This window comes from Rattus norvegicus, chromosome 20 (assembly GCF_036323735.1).
Source record: "Rattus norvegicus strain BN/NHsdMcwi chromosome 20, GRCr8, whole genome shotgun sequence".
Lineage (NCBI taxonomy): Eukaryota > Metazoa > Chordata > Mammalia > Rodentia > Muridae > Rattus > Rattus norvegicus.
This window is the reverse complement of record NC_086038.1, coordinates 28,466,664-28,484,607: the sequence shown is the minus strand read 5'-3', so window position 1 is coordinate 28,484,607 and position 17,944 is coordinate 28,466,664. Positions and strand designations below refer to the sequence as shown.

General features: G+C 45.6%; 2 protein-coding genes across 13 annotated transcripts in view; one reads left to right on the top strand and one right to left on the bottom strand.

Moving 5' to 3' along the window:
* Window positions 1–564, bottom strand: part of Ascc1 (activating signal cointegrator 1 complex subunit 1) — a 90,152-nt gene extending 89,588 nt beyond the window's left edge. For 2 of the 9 annotated variants that reach the window (XM_006256404.4, XM_006256405.4), the window contains exon 1: window positions 363–544. In XM_006256404.4, the coding sequence (XP_006256466.1) occupies window positions 363–453 (91 nt within the window). In that variant the 5' untranslated portion in view covers window positions 454–544. Of the gene's footprint in view, window positions 1–3; window positions 145–197; window positions 325–362 lie in introns of those variants that run through there. The other 7 variants (XM_006256407.5, XM_063279073.1, XM_039098614.2 and 4 more) reach the window with 6 other exon arrangements.
* Window positions 7–14,326, top strand: Anapc16 (anaphase promoting complex subunit 16). Of its 4 annotated transcripts, NM_001399609.1 has the most exons (5): window positions 19–139; window positions 629–682; window positions 5,704–5,870; window positions 11,384–11,458; window positions 13,450–14,326. In NM_001399609.1, the coding sequence occupies exons 2-5, from the start codon at window positions 651–653 to the stop codon at window positions 13,563–13,565; spliced, it is 390 nt and encodes a 129-aa protein (NP_001386538.1). In that variant the 5' UTR covers window positions 19–139; window positions 629–650; the 3' UTR covers window positions 13,566–14,326. The 4 variants fall into 4 exon arrangements, with proteins under 4 accessions (XP_063134978.1, NP_001386538.1, NP_001386536.1 ...); NM_001399607.1 differs by lacking the exon at window positions 629–682; NM_001399608.1 differs by lacking the exon at window positions 11,384–11,458.
* Window positions 14,327–17,944: the final 3,618 nt, after the last annotated feature.

Genomic DNA, 17,944 nt, shown 5'->3' with positions numbered 1-17,944 from the left:
TACCGCCACAGGGACACCGCCATAAAATTCCCACAGCTCAGGCGGGCACGCGCACGCTGCTGTCTACGTCGTGGCGAACGAGGCCGCACTGCTTCGTCCAGGGGGCGGGGCTGTCAGTCAAAGTGCACAGGCTGCTGAGGTAAGTAACCAAGACTTCCAGAATCTTCGGTGGGGAGCTGATCCCCCTACGATCCTACCTGCCAGGACTAACTGGGTGGAAAGAAACCCTGGAGGCTCTCCCGCGCCGGGCGTATGCAGACAATTTCCTCCGACTGAGCATGCGTGGGGCGGGTTGACGCCTGCGCAATGGGGCGGCCGCGAGCCTCCCCCTTCCTCCCGGAATTGTTGGGTGGGAAGCGTACCTTGGGTGGAGTTAGAGTGACCAGGATTAGTGTGCTGACTCCTCCCCTCTCCAGCCAGGTTCTTCATCCCACCCTGAGGGAGGTACTGCATCTTGTTAATGCGGTTGGTGATCCGTCTGTTTAGGTGGAACACCTAGTGATTTGTTAGTAGAACCCAACGGTTGTCATAATTAGCCACCTCACTGGATCCGAATCGAGTTAAGCCTCTGGTTTGTTCTGAGCTTTATTTTTAAGAAGGATCTCTTTTGTTTTTGTTTTGTTTTAAGACTATAAGCGGAAAGTTAATTTATGAGTGCGAGGTCGTCCCTGTCGTATACAAAGTAAGTATTTAACCACGCCAGCCATATTGTGTCCCACAAATATCTTTACTTTAACTATGAGCGCTTCCTATGCTTGTCAGCAGCTACAGCGATCCTGATAGGGCCAAGTTCCAGATACTCAATCATCAGCATTCAACAAAATCTCACTGAGTGCCTCCGTGTGGGACTGGTAGTCTCCTGGGTGGCAGAGTTGTATACTCCCCACAGAAAGAGTCATGACTGGAACTATCTCTGCCCCCTGCAGTCTTTACTGAGCTGCCAGCTCTTGTCCTATTATTTATAAATCATCCATCCAGGAGACACTATGATAAGGGTTTTATACGATGCCTCCAAGGTACAAAGGTAATTTGTTTTCTCCTTTCCAATATCACAGGATCTTTTTCACTGCCTCACACTTGCTAAGCAAATGCTCTAACCATTGAACTGTATACAGGCCCAAGGTCATAGGTTAGATTTTTTTTTTTTTACATATGTGTATGCCATTGCATGTGGAGGCTTGAAGCTGGTGTCTGCTGTCTTCCTCCATAGCTTTTCATAGCTTCCCTGATCCCAGAATATTCCCATTCCCGACAATCTAGCTAACAATCTTGCTGTAGGGAATCGCTTATCTTTTACCTCCCAAGTGCTGGGATTACAGGCAGCTACCACACCTGTGAGGCTTGTAAGTGACTTCAAGGGATCCGCAACTCCAGTGCAAACATTTTATCCATTGAGCCATCTCTCCAGCCCCTTTGCAAGATTCTCGGTAAGATCGTAAGGTGAATGTGCTGACTGAGGGTGTAGCCCAGTGCTAGAATGTGTGAAGTGCATAACAGATAACATTGCTTGCCTCCTGAGCAGACCCTTCCCTTCGAGGACTTTTACATAGTAAGTGTGAAAAACTGGACTCTGCAGAGGGAAAACTGGGTGTGCTACTGCATACCTGTAATTCCAACACTCAACAGGCCAAGACAGCAGAATCTGCGATTGAAGGCCAGGCTGGGCCGATTTGTTTGTCTAGGCTGTATTTATTTAATCCTTGTAACTCTTCTGTAAGGTAGGCCCTACATTGTTATTGATTCTATCTTGCAGTTGAGACATCTAAGGAACAGAGAGGTCACAGCAGATAGCAAAGCCAGAACACAGACCTAGGCAGGCAGTTCTTTATACTCAGTTCATGTTTAAAGATTTACTTAGTTGTGTGTGTGTGTGTGTGTGTGTGTGTGTGTGTGTGTGTGTGTGTTGACCCAGGAGGTAACAAACGGGCAGCAAATCCCTCAGAGCTGGAGTTGTAGGGGTCCAAACATTGAGTGCTGGGAACCTACCTTCTTACCTTCTTCAAGAACAGCAAGCACCCTTAACCTCTGAGCCAACTCTTCAACCTCCATAGTCAGTCCTTATCCACTGTGATAGTTCGCCCTCATGTACCCTAACACATCAACAAGCCATGACTCCAAAACTTAGATGACCTTTAGGAAGTCAGATTCCTGTGGGCCGTGTAAGCATTCTAAGAACATAAATGAGTGGCTACTTGGAGTTATAGGAAATCAGTCAATCCCCAAGCTCAGCATTTGCAGTCTAGGGGTGGTTGTTCTGTTTACCCCGTAATGATGGCAGTCAAAACTAGAAACTGAGGTGTAGCTCAGAGTGGGACATGCACTTAACAGGGCCCTGGCTTTTATCTTCAGCACCAGAAAGAAAAGAAACCCAAAGAAACCTTAAGCAAATCATTAGAAGCAGGCAGACATCCTTCAGGTGTCCCTCCTCTCCGAAGGAAAGGGCTTATGTAAAGTTAACCTGTGCTGATGCTGACTCAGTACTGTTTTCCCACTCCAACTGTTTTGTGTATGGAGCTATAGTTCTGAGAATTGGGAAGAAAGTAAGATGAAAGGGAATTCCTTGATGAGTTCCAGCTTAGAATAGTCACTGTGGCTAGCCTTTGAAGCTGACTGGCAGGCGCCTGGGTGCTCTGCGATTCAAAATCCAACGCAGTAGCAACTAAATAGAACATCAGGGTGGAAGTCGAAAAGATCACAGTTTAAAATCTTAGTTGAGAAAAATAAACGGGGGGGGGGGGGGGTGTTGGGGATTTAGCTCAGTGGTAGAACGCTTGCCTAGCAAGCTCAAGGCCCTGGGTTCGGTCCCCAACTCCGAAAAAAAAAAGAAAAAAGAAAAAAAAAAAAGAGAAAAATAAACGGTTCTCAGTGGGCTCTGCTCTAAACTGGGAGGAAGTAAAGCCAGAGCTGCTCTCCAGGGAGAGGCTGAGTGGTCTGTATGCTTCCCTTTATCCCACCAGGGATGGGTTAGAGAGAGGCTTGGACCCCGTCATCAATACTTAAGTCTCTTTTAAGGAACGATTAAAAGTTTACTAGGCTATATTTCAAACTGATGTACCACAAAAGAGAAGTTATAAATTCCACAGAAACGGTTACTTTCCCTGAACAAGTAAATTCTGAAAGTAATGTAAGGACAAAATTGAGAGTATTGTCAGTGCGGCTGGGCTTGCAGGCAGAGTCTTTTATACCATCACTGAGAGGCCCATGGGTCCCTGTGAGTGTGAGGCCAGCCTGAACTGCATAGCAAGTTCCAGAACAGCCAGAGCTAAGCAGTGAGACCCCATTTAAAAAAAAAAAAAAAGTTGAAAGGAAAAGAGCTAGTTAATGAGTTTGCATTTATTCATAACAGGCTGCTAGTCTCACAGCAGCAGTTTTACTATTAGCCCATGTCAGTGTTCATTAATGCAACCTACGACGGCCATATGATGCAACTAGAAACCAGGCTCTGCCTCTCTGACAGCCACATGTCACTGCCACATAGTTCTGGGCCAGCAGCCACCATCTCAGGTTGCGTGTACCACTTTCCTTAGAAGGAAACGAGATGGTCTGGACATAAAGGATTTACAGGAACGTAGTATTCTCTAGTATTTTTCTGTTTAAAAAGTGTTTCAGTTTTCTGTTTAAAAAGTGTTGGGGATTGAAACTAGAGCATGAAATGTTTATAGCTTGTGCTCCCCCCACTGAGTCATAACCCAGCCTTCAACTTTTCCTAGCAAGTATGTCAGAACTAAGGGGGAAATGAGTAAAAACGACTCAGCACAATTCCCCTTGACCATAACAGAGGGAGTTGTGCTTTTATTAGTTTGGTTTTTTTGTTGTTGTTGGGTTTGTTTGGTTTTTTGTTTTTTGTTTGTTTTCTTTTTTCTTTTTTTTTTTGCATTTTGTTTTTTTTTTTTTGTTTTGTTTTTTTTTTTTTTTTTTTTTTTTTTGCATTTTGTTTTGTCCAATTGAGGGATCTTATGTATCCCAGCCTGGCCTTGAAATTGCTATAATCAAAGATGACCTCCAACTTCTGGTTCTTCCACCTCTGCCTCCCAGGTACAAGAATCTTACTTCTGGGCCACCATGCCTTGTTTATGTGGCGCTGGAACTAAGCTTCCTCTATACTAGGCAGATACTCCTAAGTAAACAATATCCACAGCCCTGGAAAATTCATTTTAAAGATTGATTCAAAGCCAGCCGTGGTGGCACATGACCATAATCCCAGCACTTGGGAAGGTGACACAGTGGGGTTGCCTTGAATATCGCTCAGACCAGGTCAGGATAGATAGTAAGTTCCAGGCTAGCAAATTAAGACCTTCTCTATAAATAAATAAAGTCTTTTTTTTCAATGCTGAAATCTGTATAATATCAAGATTAGCCATTGTCCATTGTTATTGGAACAGGCTCTCGGCTATGTTTCCAGGTTACAAAATCCCTTGCCTCAGCCTCCTGTGTAACTAAAATGTCCCAGTACACACCACTACTCCTGTGTAAAGTCATTTGTTCAGTTAAATACTAGAATTCTGACCCAGTGAGAAACCACTAGCCCCATTATTGAAATTTTATCTAGTATTTTTAAATGGACATAAATAGCTTTTCAGTTACATTATTAGACACAACATGAAACTGATGGCTACCAAATTGGGCAGAACTAGAATATCAGAGAATTTCCAAGGTGCAGGTTCTAAGTGGCATAAACATGGTACTAACCAGTCTTAAAATATATACTGTAGAGTCTTCATAGGCTTCTGAGGCTGTGTTCTTGTTCTGAGTTTTGTGAGACATGTGTTCAGTACTGGGGTCCGGGTTTTCAGATGGGATGCAGAATTAAGCCCACAGATGCTCAGTTCATGAAGGACCATTGTTTCTGAGATTTGATCCTGAATTATTTTTGTTCCAGCTTTGGGGCGCCACCAAGTGTTGGATTTAGGTATGACATTTAGATGAAAAGATTAATGAGTTCTTAATGAACGTGCCAATATGAATTTCCTCACTGATTTCCCTTCCTTGGGAACAGAACACAGTGTTATTCTGGACTCCTACTTGGAAAACCTGATAAGCGAACTTGGTGGTGTGGCTTGGCTTGGTGAGGAGTGTATCCAAGACAAACTGTCCTGTGGAGTAGTAGTATTTTATCTGTGGTCCCATTTTTGCCTTGGCCCTGCCATATCTCCCTTCATAACTCAGGAATTATCCACATTCAATCCCAAGTGGCATAATTCGTTAATGGGTTAATGGGAGAAAATAGGGCTCTCTAACTAGGCAAGATTTCTTTTGGTTTTGGTTTTTGGTTTTTCAAGACAGGGTTTCTCTGTGTATCCCTAGCTGTCCTGGAACTCATTAGGTAGACCAGGCTGGCTTCCAGTTCTCACGTATCGGCCTGTTTCTAGCTCCTGGGATTAAAGGTGTGTCCCACCATACCCATTCAAGCTCTTCTTTTTTTTTTTTTTTTTTTTTTTTTTTTTTTTTTTTTTTGGTTCTTTTTTTCGGAGCTGGGGACCGAACCCAGGGCCTTGCGCTTCCTAGGCAAGCGCTCTACCACTGAGCTAAATCCCCCAACCCCACATTCAAGCTCTTCTTAAACATGATTTACTTGAAAACCTGCGTGACATTATAAAAGACTATATAAGGATGGAGGACAGGGAAAGCTGGTCCTACTGGGCCAGAATGAAGTGTCGTCCATCTGGCTTTATAAACTTGCCAATTGCTGTTTTTTTCCTCTAGTGAAGAGAGACTTCTACTGGAGGGAATGGCCGCCTCCTCATCCTCATCTTCAGCTGGTGGGGTCAGTGGAAGTTCTGTCCCTGGATCTGGTTTCAGTGTGTCCGACCTTGCCCCACCACGGAAAGCTCTGTTCACCTACCCGAAAGGAGCTGGAGAGATACTAGAAGGTGATCTCATGCTGTGTTTGCTGAATAATTGGCTTCAGACCTTCAATGCATGTAAAATGTAAAGGAGCTGGGGCTGGGGGCCCTTGAGTAACCTGACCAGGGTTGCCACTGGCTCTGGACCCTCTTGATCTCCTGCTCCAGGTGGTCTTGTAACGCCTGTTGATGTATCTTCTTTTTAGTGAGTATCTACCCCACCAGAGAGGCCTGAAGGGGAAATAAGAGTTAATGTATTTACCTCTGTGAAGGTGACTCTCATGGGCCACTGCCAGACATGGCTGTATGACCGCATGGTTTATAGCACTGGAGATAGATTTGCAGCCACCGTCTTAGCACACAGACTGGCTGGCCAGAAATAGGTCACGGGCAGCAGCCATGAAATGGTGTTAGTGACTGGAACGTATCGGATTCATGTTAGGTAAACTGGTGATTCATGGTAGAAGCATAAGACTCATGTGAGACACTGAACTTAAATATGTCTTGCCAGGCAGATGTCTCTAAGTTCTTCTTCATAGTGAGTTCCAGGCCAACTAGGGGTGTACAGTGAGACCCTCTTTCTTAAAAAGAGAGAGACAGAGACAGAGAGAGACAGACGGGGGGTGGGGGAGGGAAAAGAAAGGAAAGGAAAGGAAAGAAACAAAAGAAGCTAAATGCACGTGTCTGGGCCCACCCTGTGGGTCTTGGGTTAGCCTGGGACAGTAAAATGTTTTGACCAGCGTCCAAGGCTTCTCATTTTTAAAAATACGGAGAATACATTAAGGACTCAGAATTCACTGTAGTCAAGCAGTGAATTTTTTCTGACTTATAAAATGGTCTTTTTTGCTTTAAATCTTGCATATGTATATGTATATATATTTTAAATTAATTAGGTGATATATCTGAGAAAGGTACAAACTATATTTAGGGACTGGCTTTTTAGGGCAAACATTTATATCAGATGCTTTAAATAAAACAGTTTCAGGTTAAACTATGCCAAAGCAGTGTTGGGGACTGGACCCAGTGGGCTCATGCACTCTCTGACCTGACTCTTTTGCATGTCTGGCAACTCTAGTACCATAAGGCTCTGGGATTGTTCACATCTGCTTGGTAGAGAAGCAGCTGGGACGTGTGGTGTGGAAGGTGGTGTATGGGGCATGCGCACTTTCTGTAGTGCCTTTTTGTTGGTCTCCATTTGTGTTGCTATTCAGGCTGGTATCACCAGGTCTGACTGGAAGTAGAGGCTTTGGTCTGTATTTGGCACTAAAAGTGGATTACAGCTGTAGCTCTCTGCAGCAGGGATGTAGTTAAGGAGTTTGCCACGAAACAAATGGCAAGGTGAAGCCATTTAAATTGCTTAACGATCTTTATAGACCAGAAGACGGTCAGTACTTAACACTGCTTTAAGAGAAAAGTCATTTGAGTTAGTCAGAGCTCACATTCTAATAGGTTTATATCTAGCCATTCTCATTACCTCATTGAGAAATCAATTGGACTCTATCGGATGGTGGGTTTATCACATGAAAACTCACGGTGCACAGTTGTAGCCTCTCTTGACCCAGAGTCTCCCCAGTAATCTTAAAAACTGCTTACAATGGAAGACAACTGACTTTGCCAAATCAAGTATCTGAAATACTATTGAATATCAAGATACAGGAAAGGGGGGGCTGGAGAGATTGCTCAGAGGTTAAGAGCTCCAACTGCTCTTCCAGAGGTCCTGAGTTCAATTCACAGCAACCACATGGTGGCTCACAACCATCTGTAAAGAGATCCAATGCCCTCTTCTGGTGTATCTGAAGACAGCTACAGTGTACATATATATAATAAGTGAATAAATTAAAAAAAAAAAAGATACAGGAAAGGGGCTGGCGAGATGGCTCATCTGGTAAAAGGTGCCTGCCTCCAAGTCTAACCACCTAAGTTTGATCCCTGGATTTGATGGTGGGAGAAGAGGACTGATTCCCAAAAGTTGTCCTCTGGCCTTCCCATGAAGACCCATACATAAGTAAATGAATGTCATATTTAAGAAAATGAAAAGAGGGCTAAAGAGAAGGCTCAGTGGTTAAGACAACTGACTGCTCTTCCAGAGGTCCTGAGTTCAAATCCCAGCATCCACATGGTGGCTCACAACCATCTGTAATGAGATCTGATGCCCTCTTCTGGTGTGTCTGAAGACAGCTACAATGCACTTATATATAATTAATTAATTAATTAATCTTTTTTTGAAAAAAAGGAAAGAGAGAAAGTGAAAAGACCACCATTACCCCCACAGTATCTGTTGGACTTTGGTTCTGCCTCAACCTCCCCTCTTATACCTCCTCTGAATTCCACACCGGTGCCTTATCCATGGATACTGAAGTCTCTTGCGGAAAAAGACATGATATTTATATGATTGGTGTATATCCTTCCACGAAGCACTCCTAGATATGAGATGACAAGAATGTCAGCTCTCGAGGTGACCCCGCCTCTATCAAAGCCTTTTTCTTCTTTGTTGTCCCTTTCATTTGTTTTTGAGTCTCATGTAGTCCAGGCTTGACCTCTAACCCCTTGAACTCCTTACCTCCTCCTCCTCCTGCCTCCCAAGTGCTGAGACTGCAGACATATACTACTACATCTCCTTTATTTCATGGTGGGGACCAAACCCAGTGGTGCCAACTGAGTACGTCCCTAGTCCCCGTTCTTTTTCACATTAGTGTAATGGAAGAAGACAATGGAAACAAGCCATGCTGATGGAATGAAGTAGCCCCAGCACCCAGGAGGCTGAGATGAGAGAACTGTTGGGAGTTCAGTGATAGCCTAGACTACCTAGAGACGTCCATGCTAGGCTGGGCAGAGTCAGACTTTCTAAAAGGGGGGGAAGGGGTAGAGAAAGGTTGAAGAAAGGTTGCCATTGAAAATAAGGAACATGGGGGTTGGGGATTTAGCTCAGTGGTAGAGCGCTTGCCTAGGAAGCGCAAGGCCCTGGGTTCGGTCCCCAGCTCCGAAAAAAAGAACCAAGAAAAAAAAAAAGAAAGAAAGAAAAGAAAAGAAAAGAAAAGAAGGAACAGGGGGTTGGGGATTTGGCTCAGTGGTAGAGCGCTTGCCTAGCAAGTGCAAGGTCCTGGGTTCGGTCCCCAGCTCCAAAAAATAAAAATTAAAAAAAAGAAAGAAAAGAAAATAAGGAACAGGGGCTAGAGAGATGGCTCAGCGGTTGAGAGCACTGGCTGCTCTTCCAGAGGTTCTGAGTTCAAATCCCAGCAACCACATGGTGGCTCACAACCATCTGTAATGAATCCAGTTTCCTCTTCTGGTGTGCATGAAAACAGCACTCACATATATTAAATAAATAAATCCTTAAGAAGAATTAAAGAGTCAAGTTTGGGTGTGGGTCATAATCCTGACAGGTTCAACTTGATGTTGCCTGGCCCTGAATCTAGGATATAAATGCAAACAACCTGTATTTAGCCTCTCAGATGAACTTCTTGTCACATCTGCTGTCTGCTAAGAGCAGCACGCAGGGAGCTTTAACAGTCTCCTGCCCTCTGCGAACATTGCTCTCACCCAATTATTAGTGAGCAAATTAGAGTGTGCCTTCCAGCCCAGAAGTGGCTGCATTAGGGCCCTCACAGGCCACTGATTTATATAAATCACCTGAGATTGTCTCGTTGCCTACTTTGAAGTAATTAATACTTTTTAAATGAAATTTCTTAGCGTTGAATTGAATGGAGTTGGTGATAGAGTTTGGGCCATCAGTGAACTTTTCACCACATGTGATCTTTGCTTGTCCTTTAAAAGGACAGCTGATGCACTCTTGGCTGGTCGCCTCAGGCTGACTCCTGGGAGAGATGTCGGCCTTTAGATTGGTAGATGTGGTTCCAGAAGCAGTGGACTGGGACGTGCAGTGAATAAGTACAAGATAAAAAGGAAGCAGGAGGCTTCGTAGTCAGTGCAAAGCGGCATGTGAACAGGCATGCAGTGTTGAGCCTGACGTGTGGAGAGTCATACCCTGACACCTTTATGAAAGGTGAGCTTCTGTCTTTGCTTTGGAACTCATCACCAAGAAGGATAGGCCACTGTGATAGCGTAAGTGCGGTGTCCTAGTGCTTAAATGAGGGTGGGAGGCAGCTCCCCACACAGTATTGATCCTTACAGCCCATAATTCCACCTCCTGCAGTTCAGGACCACCGCCTAGGAAGTCGACTCTACTAGTGTGTCTCGCTCTTGCAAAGTGAGCGGTGGGTTGTAGGTGAGCTCTTTAAGAAGGATGCCAGTGTGTTGTTTCCATGCAAGACCATAATACACCGCGTCCTTGGTGTCAAGGGCTCTCGGCAGCTCCTTCACCTGGTGGACTCTGGAGTTGCCCACTGCTCTCTGCCCTTATAGATACAGTTCATGATGTCATTAGCATTCTAGATCTTTACACCAGTCAGAAGCAAGGGGTACACCAGCCATGCTGGTGTTCTAGGTCTCACCTCCAGAACCAAGAAAGAAGGATAAAAAGACTTGAACTTAGAGACTACTCATCCTAAGAGTGATCTCTCTTTCTTTCTTTCTATCTATCTATCTATCTATCTATCTATCTATCTATCTATCTATCTGGCATTGATTTGAAGGTAGTAAGACCGGAAGCCCTCCTGGTTGTGTGTTCACACCATTCAGATAAGTCAGTATCTGGACTTTTGCCTTTGATCACCCAGACTTGTAAAGAAAGGCTGTGTGAAGCTCAGCACGAGCCTAGAGTGTGTTAGTGTATCCCTGTCACTTAATCCCACAGCAGTCCATGACTGACAAGTGGGTGCTGACATCTGGCAGTGCTAGTGTGAACTCCTACCTCGAGAGGGACAGCTGCGTCCTCTCTCCCATTTTTCTGGGAATTCCTGCAATAAAACACTTGCCCTGGGGGGTTGCTGCCCTCTCCTACGTGGGTTATCTTTAGGGATGTGTTTTGTAGGGTCAGCCTTGGCACTGATGGCGTCATGACTGAGCTAGCCACCTTTTGTTGGCGGTTGTTGGCACCAGCTCAACACTAGGCTCTGAGCTTGCACCATTTTCCTTATCAGGATCCGACTGCAGTGCTCGGTTTGGTTGGAAGGTCAAGGTTACCATTCGTGCTTACAGAATGAAGTTTCCCAGCAAGGTTTTCTGATGGTCGTGATGATGTCATTTGATAAATTAGAGGTCAACAGCTGTTTTTCCCTTGGCTGTTTTTTAGACTGGAAGTAATTAGAGTTCTGTCACAGTAAGTCACACAAGTACCATATAGTTGTTTGCCTGCTGTACAGAAGAGAACAGGTCAGGAGGCAGGCAGTGGTAACTAGGACACCAGGCTAAGGCTTCTTGTTTTTGTTTTTGTAACACTATTTTTGAACTCTCTAACAAGTAGAACTATTTTTAATATTAGGTATAGAGAGGTAGCTTGTACAGAGCAGTGTTCTAAAGGGTCCCCTTTGTTCTCACCAGAAACACCTTAGACCTCAAATGTAGAAGCAGGGAATGAGTGGACAGCCTCTCTTGCTTTGCCAGAAGCTATTAAAGCTAATGCCTGTGCCTTTCGCTTGTAGATGGCTCTGAGCGATTCCTCTGTGAGTCGGTGTTTAGCTATCAAGTGGCATCCACACTTAAACAGGTGAAACATGGTGAGTATAAGACCTGTTGTCCTGTGCATTTATGGGAAGTGAAGGGACACAGCCTATGAAAGGTCACTGCTGTGGCAAAAGCCACACACTGGTTAAGTGGACCTTCTGAATTGAAGGACATTCTAAAATCTTGTTGAGCTTGAAAATCCCCTTGGAGGTTTGAAGTTGAAGCCCCGGGTTCAGTTCTCTAGTGGAGCTGCTGCTGCCTGCTCCTCAACTGCCTTTGTCCCCTCTCCTGAGACTAGCTACTGCTCCCCTTCAGACATTACATTCTTCTAGTGTCTGTAGCGCCTTCTGCCCTGTGGAAGCCCTGAACTCCGGGTGGCACATGCACTTCACTGAGTCTCAATATGCACCAGTCCTCCCAGGTCAAACCATGGCAGCTTCCGCCTCAGCCACCTGAGAGCTAGGATTGCAGACATGAGCCCCGAAGACCATCTCCACGATTTAGCATCTAGCACATCTGAGAGAGTGACTGTAGTAATTATCTTTTTACTCTTCACAGTGCTAGGGCTCAAACAAGGAGCACGGCATACACTAGCATGTGCTTCACCACTGGGGCTCATCCCCAGCCCCTCATAACTGAGAGGCTTTCCCTTAATTATGTTTCTTATTATTTTCTCATTCTGAAACTCATTTCTGAAATTCTGAAACGCGTAGCCCAGGCTGATCTAGAACTCAGAGCACTTCTCCTGCCTCCACTTCCCAAGTCTGTCTGTCTGTCTGTCTGTCTGTCTGTCTGTCTGTCTCTGAGTGTCTCCCCTCATACCCTCCCTCCCCCTCTCTCCCCCCTCATCTCTGTCTCTGTGTGTGTATGTGTGTCCCCCTGTCTTTCCCTCACACTCACACTCTCTTTTTCTGTTTTTAATTATGCACGTAGGTATGCAGTCCACATATTGGTGTGTGCAAGTGAGAGCGAGGACCTCAAGGGCCTAATGATGACAGGGACTCCTGGAGCTGGAGTTACAAGTGGTTGTGAGCCATCTGACAGGGGTGCTGGGAATTGAACTCAGAACCTCTGCAAGAGCACTCTGTGCTCTTAACTAACTGCTGAGCCGTCTCTCCAGCCCCTCTCTTTTCTTTATTAAGAGATGGTAGGGGCTCACTTTGAGTTCCTCTCCTGCTACAGGATCTACTTTGCTGCAGCAATAAACCCTGCTTGCCTCTGAGCAGAGGGAAGTTGTTAATACAGATTTAAACATAGGGATTAGTAGGATTAATAGAGAGAAACCTTAGGAAAAGGAGAGCACATACCCAAGTATGGGTGTGGGCTCCGCAAGAGAGTCACCTGTATTTCTTAAGAACTGTATTTAAAATTATCTTAATATAAAAAACTTTGCAGACTCAGAGAAAGAAAAGAACATGGAAGCCCCATCTTGAGATTTGGTCCTGGAAAGGGCTGAGTCTGAAGGGAGATAAAGGGGTGACATACCTTGCCTGGTTCAGACAGCAAGAGAAAAAACAATGTTCAGATAAGAGCTGGAGAGATGGCACAGCAGTTAAGAGCCCTGGCTCTTCTTCCAGAGGACCTGGGTTTCATTTCCAGCACCCACAGGGTGGCTCACAAGCATCCGTAACTCTTGCTGTAGGGGATCTGACACCCCCTTCTAGCTTCCCTAGTCACATACACATACATATAAATAATAAGCAAATAATGAGAATGAACGGATTCAGGAAGTTAGCCAGTGCCAACCTCTGCCCACCATGTACATGACACACATCCACATACATGTATACATCCACACAAAGGGCAGTGTGCATGGAAGCCGATAGAGCCCAGTGGTGGAGCACTTGACCCTGGAATGCAGGTGAGTGGAGAATGGCTAGAAAAGGGGAGTTTGGTTCGGTTTGGTTTCAAAAGTTTGTCTTCAGACCTACATAAAGTAAGGAAAGTCTGCCTTGAGATTAAGCCTAGATAGTTGTCATGTTGGTAACTTTGGTGGCAGTCTAATGGGAAATGTCCTGGTGTTCTATCTCTTGACTCTTTACAGATCAGCAAGTCGCTCGGATGGAAAAACTGGCTGGTTTGGTGGAAGAGCTGGAGGCTGATGAGTGGCGGTTTAAACCCATCGAGCAGCTGCTGGGGTTCACACCCTCCTCGGGTTGATGATGCTGCATGGTCTCCCAGAGAGTCACAGCTATACTGTGAGCTGCATGTCTGAGTTCACATCCATACGGCTCCTCTGTTTCTATTAATAGGCAACAAGTGCTCCTGTGAGACGGCACTGGGGTGTTTTTCACATTCGTGTTCTGAAAAGTATTGGGCAGCACTTGGGAAGCAGGAGCAGGAGGATCTCTGTGAGTTCGAGGCTAGCCTGATCTACATGGAGCTCCAGGACAGCCAGGGCTATGTAGAGAGACCCTGTCTCAAAAATAAAAAGAAGTATTGGGGATCAGATGACCACAGGCCTTTCAGAGAACCAGGAGAGTTGGGATTTAGGAGACATTTAGGACACGTGCCAGAATCAGCCAGATGAGTGGCGTATATCCTGTCATTCAGAGTGTCTGGAAGCTTTCACCAGCCAAGCCCAAGGTCAGCATCTGTCACTTCACGGTCACAGCCCAAACATTTCTCTTCACACATAAATGTGATTTCAGCTCAGGGACTGTCCAGATGGGAACTTTAAAGTATTCTTTCCTTCTCTATTCTTAGACGTTTAATATTACTGATTATTTTTCTCGCCTCTTACCACATGGCAAATGGTGCTACTCTACCCCATCTCTGCCCTACCAAAATTGCTTTTTGAATGTCACAGCACTTGAAAACATGAAGTGACCTAAATCCTTTTAGACCCAGAAGTCCTTAGTCCAGCTCGCTGGGGTATGAAAGCAATTCTGTAGCAAATAAATCCTTGCAAGAGCTCCAAATTGGTGTGCTTATCCTTTCAAAGTCGGGGGGATTTAGACAGAGAGGAGAGGCCGGGTGAGTTTTCCCTTAGATTCTGCAGTCACTTCTCTTAAGTAAACAGTAGGTTTGCTTTGCTGTGAGCTGTTCGCTTGTATAGAAGTTCCAACTTACTGCTACCTCAGTCGATGTAACAGTTTGTTGGTTCATTCATTTGGAACCTCGTCTCTCCGTAGCTAGGCTGGCTTCAAACTTATAGTCATCCTTCTGCCTCAGCCTAATATGTCTGAGGATTACCCTCCTCTCTTCACTAGGTTTTTACAGGATGATAGAGAAAAGCCTGGATGACCAAGACCTTGTCATGACCCACACCACTGCACAGTTAGGAGTGCTCTGTCACATACACATCTGCCCGAACTGCTTACAGTTGCTTAATTATAGATGAATTTAATCCTTCATCTCAGGAGTTCAAACTGTTTGGCACAGAGTCCCTGAGAGGGACGAGTTAGCCTCACTCACTCGGGAAAGGCTAAGCCAGTGAAAATAAACTGCTGTGCAGGGTTGCATAGCTCAGGCAGAAGACAGCCCTGTGAGTGGGAGTGGATGAAAGCTGACCGATTGTGGAGCCCACTGCTCTTGTCTGAAGCAAACCAGAGCTTGGGGGTACCGGCCCACAGCCTCACCCTCTCTGTAGTCTGCTCAGCCACTGTGAAAGGCCATTCCCAGCTGCTTCCCTAGAGAGCAGTGGGATTCCCAAGTGCAGTGAGCCCTCTGGTTTCATAGTGAAACCACCTCCCTTTGCCCCTGGTACTTACACTTACTACAGAGCATTTCCTCGTTTAGGTTGAGCATTTCATAATGTGACCTTGAACATTAAAGAGAAGCCAGGCTTGGTATCACACACCAGTAATTCTAGCACTTGGGAGGTGAAAGTGGAAGAATTAGGATTTCATGACCAGCCTGGGCTACATAAGACCTTAGAGAGAAGCTAGCAAGAGGATAATGGAAGAGATTAGAGAGACACGGGGCTCCTTTGTGAATGTTTCCCATGAATCACTCAGCTGTTACAGGCCCTCCCAACAGAGCCCTGACTACTCTTTTAAAGGTGTGTTCCAGCTCTCTGCACCTTTCATTGGCTGTTGTCTCTCACCCCCAGTCTACCTCTGACTCATCTCTCACTGTGTCAGACCTTAATTAGCCCTTTCTATAGCTAAATACTACCCCACACATACCATGGAAGAGGGGCATGAGGTCCAGAGCAAGCTGCATAGCTGAGGTCCAGTCTGCCAGCCCCAAAAGCTCAGACTCTATGAAACATGGTATTGTAATCCCCAGCCTTAAATTTGTACAGTGAAAGCTCCTGGGGCTAGTAGGATGGCTCAGTCAGTAAGGTGCCTCCCAAGCACAAGGGCCTGGGTGTCATCCCCAGAACCCACATGAAGCCAGACATGGCAGCATTTGCAAAGAACCAGCCCTGAGGAGGCAAAGCTAGGAGACTTACTGGCAACCAGTCTAATATTCGGTGAGCCTCAGGCCACTGAGAGACCGTGCTTCAAAGGACATGGTTGGCACCCCTGAGGATGGTATAAATTTGTCCTCCACCCTACACGTGGACATGCCTACACACATGCATACACATCAAGGGGAAATGCTAAAACTTGTGTATTGGTACAGCAAATTGTCACTGTCCTGCCTTCTACCCTGAGGCCTGGTAAGGAGGACTCTGAAGCACAGTGGAGGCTTGTTTACCTGGTTGCCCCCTAATAGACTCAAACGTAAACTTTGATGATTTGGTTTTGTTTTTCTGTTTTTTTTTTTTTTTTTTAGACAGGGTTTTGAGTACCCAGGTTGATTTTGAACACCGATCTCAGGTAACCCAGGCTGGTCTTAGAGTCTTGATTCTCTTCCTTCTACCTACTAAGTGCTAGCATTAGCAGGTATGTGCTACCGGGCCAACCGAAGCTGTCCACTTTTAACTTTGCATTTAATTATTTAGTAAGAACATTCAAATGCAGAGTTAAGGAGCTGGAGAGATGGCTCAGTGATGTGGAACACTTGTTCTTGCAGAGACCTGGGTTTCATTCCTAGTACCCACATAGCGGGTCACAACCATCTAAAACTCCATTTCCAGGGGTTCCAATAACTACCTCTTCTGACCTCCTCAGGCATCAAGCACAAATGTGGTGCACATACATACATGCATGCGGATAAAATATCTTTAACAACAACAACGACAACAACAGTAAAGGACAAATAGTAATGTGGGAGTTAGGTCTTACCCTCATTGGCCCCAGACTTCTGGGCGTACATGATCTTCCTCCTTTGCTTCCCAAATAGTTAGTACTTACAAATGTGTGCCACCATGCTAAGCCCAGAGTTTCTCATATGAATTTTCTAGTACTGTGGGTGGTGTATATATATGCATGCATATGCAAGTGCATCTGTGTATGCCTGTGAGGGCCAGAGGCTGGTATCGGGTGTCTTCCCAGTCATTTTCCACCTTTCTTTTTGAGATAGGGTTTGTCTGCCTCCCCTGTACTGGGATTACAGATACACTCTACTTACTGTTCCTAGCTTTTTATGTGGGTACTCAGGGTCTCAGGTCCTCATGACTAAGACACACACACTTTTAGTTTGTTTTTGGCACAGGATTTCATGTAGCCAAGCCTGGCCTCAAATTTACTATGCAGCAGAAGATGGCTTTGAACCCTGGTCCTGCCCCTGAGGGTTGAGGCTACAGGCATGTGCCACCAGGTTGGGCTTGAGAGTGTTGTTTGTCAGTGGCACCCTATATCTGATGCTCTTGTGGCCTGTCAGTGCTCCATCACTGTACACCAGCCTTCTGACGAGCCAGCTTCTGACGCAGAACTTTCTTTGCCATTCCTTTGCAGCTGTGGCTTCTCTCTCCTCACATGGTAGGAAGCCCCTGACTCCTCTGTTCCCAGTCAAGTTCAAGAGTTGTAGAAACTTTGGCCCTTAAGGCCGGGAACCTCTACCTCCATAAATGACGGAGGTAGAATCAGAAGAGAGCCACCCTGCTGTTCCAGGCAGGAAGGTTAGAAAGGCCACCAGTGTTTTACCAAAGCACCTAATGTTGCCTGAGTATCTTGGCAGGCCTCTTTGTAATTAATTGCCTGAAGTGCCACACGAGGTAAGTCTTAAGTGACAGATACTTGAGGATGAAACCTTGGACAACAAGCAGAGCATAAATGACACCAGATTGTTTTCCTGTTTTCCCAAAGTGGAGTCTGGGAAGGAGATGGCTCAAGAAGAGGAGGAGGGGGAGGAGGAGGAAGGGGAAGAGGAAGAAAAGGAGGAGGGGGAGGAGGAGCTGGGTCTCGTTGCTTGGCACACCAGCTTCTGAGCATCCCTTTATTAGCATCTGGTCAAAGGGGTCTTAATCCGGGAGAGGTGAGTTCACCTGGCTTACAAGGCAGGCCCTGCTGTGTCTGCTGGACTGTGTACCTGGAACATAGAACAGGGCCAGGCTGTCACTCAGTGGCAGGGCACGTCCTTACCAAGCATGCACACAGCCTGGTTCATGACAAACACTGCAGAGTAATGGAATAGATAAAGCATTTAACAGGCCTTTTCTGTTGTCAAGGGCTGGAATTTGTATTAGTTACTTTTTGTTGAACCTG

What these genes read in the sequence shown, in the direction of transcription:
- Anapc16 (NM_001399609.1), top strand. Translation starts at nt 651, where the DNA reads ATGAGTGCGAGGTCGTCCCTGTCGTATACAAA. An exon ending in AGCTGGAGAGATACTAGAAG is followed by an intron (nt 5,871 to 11,383) that starts GTGATCTCATGC and finishes TTTCGCTTGTAG; the next exon opens with ATGGCTCTGAGCGATTCCTC. An exon ending in ACTTAAACAGGTGAAACATG is followed by an intron (nt 11,459 to 13,449) that starts GTGAGTATAAGA and finishes GACTCTTTACAG; the next exon opens with ATCAGCAAGTCGCTCGGATG.